Genomic DNA, 12294 nt, shown 5'->3' with positions numbered 1-12294 from the left:
GATAAATAAGTAATGGATGTGTGGATGACATCACTTCTCTCTCTGACTGTCTGTGTCCTTCACTGTCTTTGACCTTCTGGTGAACGCTACTCATAAAGCACTGTACTTTCCTTGACAGATTCAGCTCAATGCTGCGGTAGAGGAGAACGCTTTTCAAGACACAGCAAACTCAAGTTAGAAGCTGAAGTATATACACATGTGTATGCACACGCACAGATTTCTGAAGGGAAACAACGTCCTCAAACTTCCATATCATATCAAATCCACTTTCCACTATCCAATCAATTCTCAATGAGTGCAACAGCAAAACAACAGGTAACCAAAGTAAAATAGGTTTCAAAATCGAGAATTAAAATGTTTTTGTCTCTCTGACTGAGATGGTGGGAATTCAGACAAGGGTTAAAGGCTCACCAATATGTTTCCCATTCATGTTGTAGTAGAAGGAGACACAGTATGGGGTTCTGTTGGTCCCCGTTGGTCCTCGCGCTGCCGTCACATTGTACAGTGGAGAGAGCAGACGAGCTCGGTCCCCGGCCTGACGGGGCCGCGACGTCTCAATGTACATGTAGAAACCTTCATCGTAGAAGGAAAGTACAAAACACATGTGTTACCACAGGGTTTTTCATTTATTTAATAAATAAATAAAAAAAGATAATAATAATAAAAAATAATAAAATAAAATAAAATATTTTCAAGGATACAAGTGTGTCTTTCTAGGGAGTTTCCACTGGAAAAATTCTGTAAAGGTGCAATATTTAGTTTGAAAAAGCACTATTAAAATACATTTGAATTGAATAGAAAATGTTTCTTTTCTAATGTATAAACCCATAATTACTGTGATAGTGTGTTGGTGGATGAGGATGTCATTTGTGCATGTTTTACCTTCTTTCGTCCCACTCCTGTCCGTATCAGGCCCTGTATTAACCGACCGCTTGGGATTCTGGGTGAGATGGTTCTGTCTGGTCCAGTCAAACACATCGCTGCGGTCTTGAGTGAACCCACATATCCTAATATCCTCAAAGCCGCATACTTGATCTAAACACACAAAAACATGAAACGGATTTGAGATTCACCTTACTAGTTAATGGGCACTAACTGCATGTTATGATTAAAGTAAAAAAATACTCTACACAAGCTCATGAATGTAAAAATGTGATACTGAATATTAAAATATGATGAAGCACAATTTATAATACAAGGGGCGCTATAGCAGCCATTAGCACAAACTGTATACGTTTCAGTCCGTTTTCTCGTTCAGGTCAAAGATTGTCCCAAATGAAGCATTACAAATGGAAAATCATATGGGAATTTAAGTGCAATATACATCAGAATGATTGTGGGTGTGCAATCTGAAGCTGAAATTTGCCTCATATTAGCGCAAGAATGCAGCTCAATCTGTTAAGCATGGGTAAGCATTCGCACCTGCGTTTGCGTACTTGCATAAAGTATTTTTCTGGCCAAATACTGATGAGCAAATCTAAGGAGAAGGTCTGTAGGTTTTATTATAAGGAGGCTTCTCGACAGGCTCCTCTAGAGAACTGAAGTACTCTCAGCATATTGCCGCGTTCACAGCGATTACCCTCATTTAACAAACACAGAATACTGTAGTTAGTCACCCAGAACAGCTCAATTCACACTTTAAATGGCTGATTGACATTTTCCATGTGAGAGAAGACAGAGCGAATGAATGGAGAAGAATGCAGGATTTCCGTGTTGTGGTTTGAATTCACCATTCTCTCCCCTCCACAAGCATCCAGCTCTTCAATTTACTCTGCTGATCTCCAGTCTGTTTTAATTTATGTTTTTTTTCTCTCTTTGTAGCTCTTTGGCAAAGCGCTGCGCTTATGCTGCCAGTAGAACTGTGTTGAATTTAATTGGGAAGAACTGAAAGGCAGGGCAAGTGTGAGATGGGAGGACGGTTTAGAGGAGAGAGAAAGACAACACGCACAAAAGCATCATGGAAAGAAAAAGTAAAGAACGGTCTTACCTGAAGGTCTTGGATAAGTGTAGGCTGCAAGAGAAAAGAAATAAATATTATATAAAAATATATATACATGCACACAAGTCTGTATGATATAACTACAAAACGCTACCTAAAACACTATAAGTATATACACAGTTTATTTTACAATATTTATAAAATTTCTCAAAAATAACGTTTTGTTCCATATATAAACTTTTATTTTAATCAAATTATTAATTCACTATTTTTAAATTAGAAATTAGATAAAAAGAAATTTAATGCAAGCAATAAAATCTGTAAAAAAAATAGTTAAAAGGCATTTTTTCTAAACCTAATAAACACAAGATATAATTTTATATAAAGATAAAAAAATTATAGAGACCAATATAAAAATATGTAATGTAGTACTAAATAGCATAATTAATAATAATTCAATAAATAATATTTATATCCATATTTTTTACCAAATATTTGGATATAAAATAAAATAATATTAATAAAAATAATAATATTAATAAACAGACACACACACACACACACACACACACACACACACACACACACACACACACACACACACACACACACACACACACACACACACACACACACACACACACACACACACACACACAGATATATATATATATATATATATATTTTTTTTTTAAGTAATAGCAATAAATAAATAATATCTTATCAAACATTTTAATAAAATATCTATAAATGATATAACACATTAATGAAAATCATTTGTATGCATTAATAATAGTATCAGAAACTAACATATATCATAAAAATATAACCGAATTTAACACAAAGTGTATACTCTTGTATGGAATGTTTGTGTGCATCACAGAAGAAGAGTTTGATGTCTTCCAGCAGTTCATTTATTCTGGAGGTTGGCCATTTTTTTGGTCTGCTGAGAGAAAGTGCTGAGATTGGGAGTGAAGGATTGAAAGACTATCCAATGGGATTAGATTCCATCAGCCGTTTCTGAGATTCAGACTCAGCTCTCGCACTGAAACCGCTGGCCTGTTCCTGCTGTTCTGTAGCCATCAGCAAACTCAACACACGATGGCTGCATGCCATACTTTTGACATCTCAATTTGACATAATCCCGAAAGCGAAACCTCACATTTGAAATGCATGACCTCTGTTGATGGGAATCATGAGGAATTGAACAATTCTGGCTCAGATTCCCATTCCACAACTAGCCCATCTTTGCGCTTGCCCACATACAAATATCAAGATATCAAAATTAAACAAGATTGTTGTTTTCCTACCTGAATATAAGATGAAACTGTCAGTGAATAAGAAATAAATTGCAGATATATTGCAGATCTCTGTGCATTTAAACATCAATACAAAAGTAAATAGATACGAGGAGCCTACACATTCAACAACTGATAAGGGACATCTTGCATGCAATATGATGCAAATATGACTTGCATAACTGTAAGGTGACTTACGTTCAGAGTACTGTATGGAGCGTGTGACTGTGTTTCCGGTGCCATAGTTAGTTATGGGAGTAAGGCTGACCTCATACGACAGGGGAATACGCAAGTCCGTCAGCGTGTAGGACATCAGCACACCTTTCACAGGCTCTTTAGTGGTGATCTGCTTGGACAAAACCATCTGTCGGTTCTGCAACGAGAGGAAAGGGGCTTAAGAATATTCAATGATTAAATAATATCTCAATTAGTTTCCATTTATACTTGTCTTAAAATAAAATCATACACTACAGTTCAAACTTTTGGGATGGGTAAGCCTTTTTAACTTTTTTGAAAGAAATCATGTATGCTCACCAAGGCTGCATTTATTTGATCAAAAAGCATCATTTTTTGTGAAATATTATAACTATCATTTTAAAAATCTGTTTTCTATTTTAATACTTTTTCAAATATATTGAAACGTTTTTTTTTCTGCAATTTATTTCAGCATCATTACTCCAGTCTTCAGTGACACATGATCCTTCAGAAATAAATATGCTGAATTGCTGCCCGTGAAACTGGGACCTTTTTTTTTAGGGGGGGGGGGGGGGGGGGGGGTTAGTTGATGAATTCAATGAAAGTTCCAAAACAGCACTTATTTGAAAAAGAAATATTTTATAACATTAGAAATGTCTTTATTGTCACTTTTGAAATTAATGTATCACTGCTGAATTACTAAAATCTTTAGACTCCGAATTTATGAATGGTAGTGTATATATACACATGAACATTATTAAATGTTTTATAATTCCACCTTTTTGAAGAAATTATTGTTTTTATTTGTTGATGTCTTTTGTGTTCCCTTTCGTTGTCACTCAGAGTTACGTCGGATGACGACGAATGGGGTTTCGCTTAGAAAGCCTATCAACTTCGAGTATTACAAAACGAGCCAATGGCAAAGAAATGCCATGGGTCTGCGGAATTTGCATGGCGTAACTCCGCCCCACCTCGTGGGTATAAAAGGAGGAAGCCGGCAGCAAGCAGATATGTTTTCGCTTCGGAGCCAAGTGTATTCTTCTCTCCACAAGCCATCTCTGAATTGTCAGCTTTACAAACGAGTACCTCGAGTGTTGGTGTGACGGCGATCTACGGCGAGAGCGTGCTTCCTGCTGATCTGTTGCAGTGGTCTGCCAGTCGGTGCGTTTCTCCCCGGGTGCTTCAACACTTGAGTTTTCTCTCACTAAAAGAGCTTACACGTGGCACGTCTTTTTAAAGACGGCTCGCCCATGCATTTCTGGTTGCAGCGGACTGGTATCGGACTCTGATGGGCACGAGCGCTGTCTAGTGTGTTTGGGCTTTGATCATGCTTGAACAGCGCTCGTGGGTGACTCATGTTCTCGCTGGGAACGTGATCATCGCGTCATATATAGGTCGAGACTCGGTGAACTCGCAAGAGTGAGAGTCCCCTCATCCACCCCCCGATCTTCGGCTGGTGGCCAGGGTGACCTGAGGGTTACGGTCTGGATCTAGGCGCCGACTATGTGTCCGTGTCCCCAGCCCCCCTCTTCAATGACGGTGCCCGCTAGTGAACTGCTGATTCCCGCGAGTCTACCCTCTGGTGGCCCGCGTGTTTCAGTTGAAGCTACAGAGGAAGATGCCATGTCTGTTGCAGCATCACTAGGTGGGTTTGAGTCTTCTGGAAGTGAGGGCTCGTCACAGCTGCCACCCTCCGGTGTGCATACGACTGTGCCTGAGTCTGATCCGGAGATGACGACCATGCTTTCCTGGGACGATGGGTTTTGGGTAAGGCCGCCGACCCTCGTCCACGGCAAACCCCAATACCTCTCTTCCCGGACGTGCATGATGAGATCTCGAAGTCCAAGAAGACCCCCTTGTCTTCTCGGGACCGCTCGCTGATCTCATCCGCCTTTCCTCCCCTCGATGGGGCCGCTGCCCATGGGTACACTGGGGTTCCCCCGGCTGAACGCTCTGTTGCGATGCTATGTGTCCTCAGAGTGCTTCTTCTCGGCGCAATCCTAAGCACCCGCCCGTGGCCTGTAGTTTTTCGTCTACGCTTGTGGCGAGATCCTATAGCACCACGGGACTGGCAGCCGCCTCACTGCATGCCATGGTCATTCTGCTGGTCCACCTGACCCAGATGCTCATGGACCTGCACGAGGGCGGGACTGACCCAGGGCTCTTCACTGAGCTGCGCGCCGCCACTGACCTTGCTCTCTGAGCGACGAAAGTGGCCGTACGCTCCCTGGGTCAGGTGATGCTCACCAGTCTGTGGCTGAACCTGTCTGATGTGCTGGATGTCGCGCGGACCCGTCTGTCCGACATTCCCATATCCCAGGTCGGCCTCTTCGGCGGTGCGGTTGAGGGCTTGCCCAACAGCTCTCAGCCGCCTATGAGCAGAGTGAGGTTGATTCTGTCCCGACGGCCCCGCCGTCCGCTCAGATCCCTCGTCTGCCCACCGCCGAAGGCGCCCTCCCGCGGCTCCCACCCCGCCCGTTCACTGGCCGGCTCTGGGGGCCGCGGGCGGACGCCACAGCCCTCTCCAGCCCCGCCCCCCGCTACACGCCGGGTTAAGCGGCGCTCGTGAGACGGGCACCTCGGCGATGGAGCGGACTGAGGTTGATTCTGTCCCGACGGCCCCGCCGTCCGCTCAGATCCCTCCGTCTGCCCACTGCCGAGGGCGCCCCCCCGCGGCTCCCACCCCGCCCGTTCACCCGGGTCGGCTCTGGAGGCCGCGGTCGGACGCCACAGTCCTCTCCAGCCCCGCACCCCGCTACACGCCGGGTTAAGCGGCGCTCTTGAGTTGGGCTCCTCAGAGATGGGACTCAGTTCTTTCCAGGAGTTGGTAGCAGGACCGCTCCTTTCCCCGGGGAGGGCCGGGGAAGAATCCTTATTCTCCAAAGTGCTGATTCTCCCGTCTCTGAGCACAGAGTTCTCGGACGTCACAGAGCGCCGCCCACAAGCCGTGCTCTCCTCGTCCCCCTCTGTCCCAGAGGTGGTTGACATGGCGTGCCGTCCACGGACCGCTTCGCCGCTGTCCCCCTCTGTCGCCAGACCCCTGGCAGAGCAGGCCCCCGCGGGACGACCGGCCTGGTCCTCCCCTGGCCCCCTCTGCCAGGGCGCGGTTGCTAACTGTGCCCCCTCTCCGGGCCGCTATGCCGTCCACATCTGGGCCAGTTACTCCGCTTCGCTGCCCCTCCGGGGGGACGCCTGTGGCTCGCATGATCCCGTTGGTTCAGTTCCTGGGAGCCTGGCTAGAGCTTCCCCGTCTGTCCCACTGGATCGTGCGTACCGTCAGGCTCGGCTATGCGATTCAGTTCGCACGGTCTCCTCCCCGCTTCAGGGGAGTCCGCTCCACTTTGGTTGGTGGCAATGCCCCTATCATGAGAGCAGAGATTGCCACCCTGCTGGCGAAGGGTGCAATCGAGACTGTCCCTCCAGCCGAGATGAGGTCCGGCTTCTACAGCCCCTACTTCATTGTCCCCAAGAAGACCGGTGGGTTACGGCCAATCCTGGACTTGCGCGTGCTGTACCGCTCCCTTCACCGGATGCCGTTCAAGATGCTCACCGCCAAACGCGTTTTCGAATGCATACGGCCCCAGGATTGGTTTGCAGCGATCGACCTGAAGGACGCCTACTTTCATGTCTCCATTCTTCCTCGACACAGACCGTTCCTCCGGTTTGCTTTCGAGGGGCAGGCATACCAGTACGCGGTTCTCCCTTTCGGGCTAGCCCTGTCTCCTCGCATCTTCATGAAGGTCGTCGAGGCGGCCCTTGTTCCCCTTCGAGAACAAGGGGTTCGCATCCTGAGTTATATCGACGACTGGCTGATCCTAGCTCACTCTCGAGATCAGGTTTGCGAACACAGGGACCTAGTGCTTCGGCACCTAGCCCGTCTGGGCCTTCGGGTCAACTGGGAGAAGAGCAAACTTTGCCCCGTGCAGAGGATCTCTTTTCTCGGTATGGACATCGACTCGGTCGCCATGTCCGCGCAGCTTACGAGCGAGCGCGCGCAGTCACTGCTGACTTGCCTAAGACAATTCGAGGGCAAGAGTGCGGTTCCACTGAAACTTTTTCAGAGGCTCCTGGGGCATATGGCATCTGCAGCCGCGGTCACGCCGCTCGGATTGCTTCATATGAGACCGCTTCAGCTTTGGCTTCGCGACCGACTCCCGAGGTGGGCATGGCAACACGGCACGTTCCGAGTACCAGTTACTCCGACCTGCCGTCAGTTCTTCACCCCGTGGGCGAACCTCGGCTTTCTCAGGGCCGGTGTCCCCCTGGCACGAGCTTCCCGGCATGTTGTTGTCTCAACAGATGCCTCCACCACGGGCTGGGGCGCCATGTGCAATGGACATGCTGCTGCGGGCTCCTGGACAGGACCCCAGCGGCTGTGGCATGTCAATTGCCTCGAGTTGTTGGCAGTACGCCTTGCCCTGCACCGCTTCCGGGCGTTGCTCAGGGGTCAACACGTACTAGTCCGTTCAGACAATACCGCCACTGTGGCGTACATCAACCATCAAGGTGGTCTACGCTCCCGCCGTATGTCACAACTCGCTCGCCACCTCCTCCTATGGAGTCAGAAGCTTCTGAGGTCGCTTCGAGCCATCTTCATTCCCGGAGCGCTGAACTGTGCAGCCGACGAGCTCTCACGGCTTCAGCCCCTCCCTGGAGAATGGCGACTCCATCCCCAGTCGGTTCAGCTGATTTGGGACCAGTTCGGGGACGCGCAGATAGATCTGTTTGCCTCTCACGACTCGACCCATTGCGCCCAGTTCTATTCCCTGACCGAGGGCACGCTCGGCACGGATGCTCTGGTGCACAGCTGGCCGCAGGGCCGCAAGTATGCGTTTCCCCCAGTGAGCCTTCTTGCGACACACTTTGCGCAAGGTCAGGGAGGACGAGGAGCAGGTCATTCTGGTTGCCCCTTACTGGCAACCGGACCTGGTTCCCCGAACTAGTACTCCTCGCGACAGCACCTCCCTGGCCGATCCCTCTGAGGAAGTACCTTCTTTCTCAGGGACGGGGCACCCTATGGCACCCTCGTCCCGATCTTTGGAACCTCCACGTGTGGCTCCTGGATGGGACGAGGCAGGTTTGAGTACCCTACCACCAGCGGTGGTGGCTACCATCACTTCCGCTAGAGCGTCGTCCACGAGACACGTCTATGCGTTGAAGTGGAACCTCTTCGTCAACTGGTGCTCTTCTCACCGAGAAGACCCCCGGAGATGCTCGATCAGTGTTGTGCTTTCCTTCCTTCAACAGGGGCTGGAGCGAAGGCTGTCTCCCTCCACCCTGAAGGTCTATGTTGCCGCCATTGCCGCACATCATGACCTCATCGAAGGTAAGTCGGTGGGGAAGCACGACCTGGTCATCAGGTTCCTGAGAGGAGCGAGGAGACTAAATCCTCCTCGTCCTCCTCTCGTTCCCTCTTGGGACCTCTCAGTGGTTCTAACTGCCCTGAAGAGTGCTCCCTTTGAGCCCCTGCAATCAGTCGAGCTTAAGTTCCTGTCTATGAAGACAGCGCTCCTGGTTGCACTGGCCTCCATCAAGAGGGTTGGGGACCTGCACGCATTCTCCGTTGACGAAGCGTGCCTGGAATTTGGGCCGGCTTCCTCTCACGTGATCCTGAGACCCCGGCCTGGATATGTGCCCAAGGTTCCTACCACTCCCTTTCGGGACCAGGTGGTGAACCTGCAAGCGCTGCCCTCGGAGGAGGCAGACCCAGCCTTGGCACTGCTCTGTCCAGTACGCGCTCTCCGTGCCTATGTAGACAGAACGTAGTGTTTCAGGACCTCAGACCAGCTCTTTGTCTGTTATGGTGGGAAGCTGAAGGGAAAGGCTCTCTCCAAGCAAAGGTTGTCTCACTGGATAGTGGACACCATTGCTTTGGCTTACCAGCAGCAAGGTCGACCGTGCCCCCCTTGGTGTGACTGCCCACTCCACCCGGAGTGTGGCGTCCTCTTGGGCTCTAGCGCATGGCGCCTCGCTAACAGACATCTGCAGAGCTGCAGGCTGGGCGACACCTAACACATTCGCCAGATTCTATAATCTCCGAGTGGAGCCTGTGTCCTCTCGTGTACTCGCTTCAACCAGCTAGTACCGGACCCGCTCAGGTGTCTTCGCTTGCTCGCCATTCCACTCCACGGACTGGATACGTGCGATTTTTTCCTCAGGTGAGCTTCTCCGAAAGCCCTGAGCTCCTCCAGCACTCCTGACGTCGGCGCCAGTGTCTATTGCCTGTGCGTCGGCTAGGTGCCTCCCGTGTGCATGGTCCCTCCTCTGAGCGACCCCCACATGTGTATTTCCACTGTAAGCCTCTCTGAGCGTGTGTCTTTCCCTTGGCAAGCCACCTTGCCACCCCTGGGGTTGAAATATTCCACCTGCGGCTGGACACCCCAGTGTTTTCCATATGCTTCCTTCGGGTCATATGTGTATTCTCTAAGTCCCCCCCCTCCGGGCTGGCATTAATTGCATACTTCCCCTAAGCTTGGGATATGCTTCCCAGTGTACCTTGGTATTCCTGTGTTATATGGAGTCCTTTGTCCAGGCTGACAGGGATCTCGATTTACGCAGGGCACTGGAAGACAGCTGAGAAGGTGGCGTGATTAGACTGGTAACCCCATTCGTCGTCATCCGACGTAACTCGGAGTGACAACGAAAGGGAACGTCTACGGTTACGTATGTAACCCTCGTTCCCTGAGTAGGGAACGGAGACGTTACGTCTGCCTGCCACTTTCCGCTGTACCGCGGGGATCGCCTGAGCTCAGTCTTGGCTCCTCAGCGAAGAAACATATCTGCTTGCTGCCGGCTTCCCCCTTTTATACCCACGAGGTGGGGCGGAGTTACGCCATGCAAATTCCGCAGACCCATGGCATTTCTTTGCCATTGGCTCGCTTTGTAATACTCGAAGTTGATAGGCTTTCTAAGCGAAACCCCATTCGTCGTCATCCGACGTAACGTCTCCGTTCCCTACTCAGGGAACGAGGGTTACATACGTAACCGTAGACGTTTCTATCTGTGGAGTAACTCGTGAAAAACATGAATAATTAATTACTTGTTTGAAAAAAGTTGCATTTAAAATCACTAAAAAAAGCATTAAGCATTGAAATTTATGGATGATACAACACTGATGCCAAATGTTTTATTACTATTCCTCAGCTGTTTTTTTTTACAGAATCACCCAACAATGACGAATTGCATTTAGCCGTGTGTCTCATAAGTAGAGTTGGCATTATTTTGGATTGCCATTTCATTAAAAAAAAGCAGAACAGGGAAAAGAGGAGGAGAAGAGGAAATTTCATAAGCATTTTCCCTTTCAATGAGGACAGAAAATGTATGCTGGAAACGTGTTGCATCACACACAGTGTTGTACATCTCTAACCTCCACAAAACCACAGAAAGGCCTTCAGTGCAATGATTTGCTGAGTGCAAGGTCAGCTGGTATCAAGCCAACCAGCTGTAAGAAGCTTTCGAAGTCTTTCCTCACGCACAACAGCAGTGTGCTGACTAAGAACACAATTTAAGCCAGACTTAGCTGTGTTAAGATGGGATGTCAGTTGTTCAAAAACAATCTTCTCTGCAACCTTTGAGAATACTGGCAGTTTGCGTATGGGTCTGTAATTTCTAGCGTCATAATGATCTCCAGATTTAAAAATAGGAGTAGCAATGGCTTGTTTCCACGCAGTAGGAAAAACACTACATTCAAATGACAAGTTAATTAAATGGGTGAGGATAGGGGTTAAAATATCTTTGTGAGTTTTAACAAAAAATAAGTATCCAATTGATAAACATCTCTACATTTAGAATTTTTCAATGGGCTAATAACTTTGTTGACTTGCATTTCTTTTGTCTTGGTTAGATTAAAACCTTTACCTACATCATCAATCGGAGTAGTAGCAATGGCACAATCATCTTCAATTTGCTTTCCCTGAACTTTAAGCTTAACATATCCTATAAAATTTGGTTCCTTCTGTAAAAGAGTATTTATGTTTTTCCAAATTAGCTTACCATTGCCTTTTGCCTCGTCATTAGATGGAGATAATAACTGGATTTGGCTACTCACAGCTATTTTAATATGTAATAATATTTCACAATATTACTGTCTTTACTGTATTCTTGATCAAATAAATACAGCCTTTGTGAGCTTAAGAGATTTCTTTCAAAAACATTTAAAAATCTTAATGTTTCCAAACCTTTGACCGTTACTTTTTGTATGGCCAAAAAATATGAGAACATAAGGAAAATAGTACCTAAATTATAGGTGAATCTATTTAAAAATCTAAATCAGCAATACATTTTGGTAATTTTTGTATATTATAAAATAGACATAAAATATAGATCTGAAAATGTCATTTTGGCTGTAAGGCAAACCGTAAAGCAAGGTAAAGTCGGCATATTTTGTTATGATTTCTCCAATTCATGCAAACAGTTTGCAGTTCCGTTTGGTGGCGCAAAAACTATTAGCTGTGTCTTATTAGAGGAAATTAATGTGCAGTGAGCTGTTCCAGGTCAGCTCCCACTCCCAGAGGATGTGTGGTAATCACAGGGCCTACTGCACCGCGCCAGTCCAGGCTTTTTCCATGTGGAATTATGGGAAAAGTGGCAGCAGCCCCATGGAAACAGTGCACAAAGGAATGAGAAATTACCTTCAGCTCCGCATGGAGACCCAGGCATTCCGGCATTCCCTCTAAACACGACACACATGAATAAGTGTGTGTGTGTGAAGTTTTTTTTCATCCTTTGTTCCCCCTTTTCCAGGTAGGAAGTAGAAGCATAGCTGTGATGTTAACCTGGCTAGTGAGGTCAAACACATTTGTTATCTGTCTAATTAAGTGCCACCGTAAACCCCCGTTACTGGGCCGTTCACCAAGGCAGCAT

At 47.5% G+C, this 12294-nt stretch overlaps 1 protein-coding gene across 4 annotated transcripts in view; it reads right to left on the bottom strand.

Moving 5' to 3' along the window:
* Nucleotides 1–12294, bottom strand: part of mdga1 (MAM domain containing glycosylphosphatidylinositol anchor 1) — a 239514-nt gene that overhangs the window by 50899 nt on the left and 176321 nt on the right. For 3 of the 4 annotated variants that reach the window (XM_077196889.1, XM_077196891.1, XM_077196892.1), the window contains 4 exons: nt 3436–3610; nt 1988–2011; nt 883–1035; nt 412–573 (listed from right to left, as the gene is read on the bottom strand). In XM_077196889.1, coding sequence (XP_077053004.1) covers nt 412–573; nt 883–1035; nt 1988–2011; nt 3436–3610 — 514 coding nt within the window. Of the gene's footprint in view, nt 1–411; nt 574–644; nt 739–882; nt 1036–1987; nt 2012–3435; nt 3611–12294 lie in introns of those variants that run through there. The other variant, XM_077196893.1, reaches the window with a different exon arrangement.

The sequence above is a fragment of the Siphateles boraxobius genome, unplaced genomic scaffold (genome assembly GCF_051911475.1).
Source record: "Siphateles boraxobius isolate OS27281-9 unplaced genomic scaffold, OSU_SipBor_1 37, whole genome shotgun sequence".
In the NCBI taxonomy this organism is placed as follows: domain Eukaryota; kingdom Metazoa; phylum Chordata; class Actinopteri; order Cypriniformes; family Leuciscidae; genus Siphateles; species Siphateles boraxobius.
This window is presented reverse-complemented; position numbering and strand designations above follow the sequence as displayed.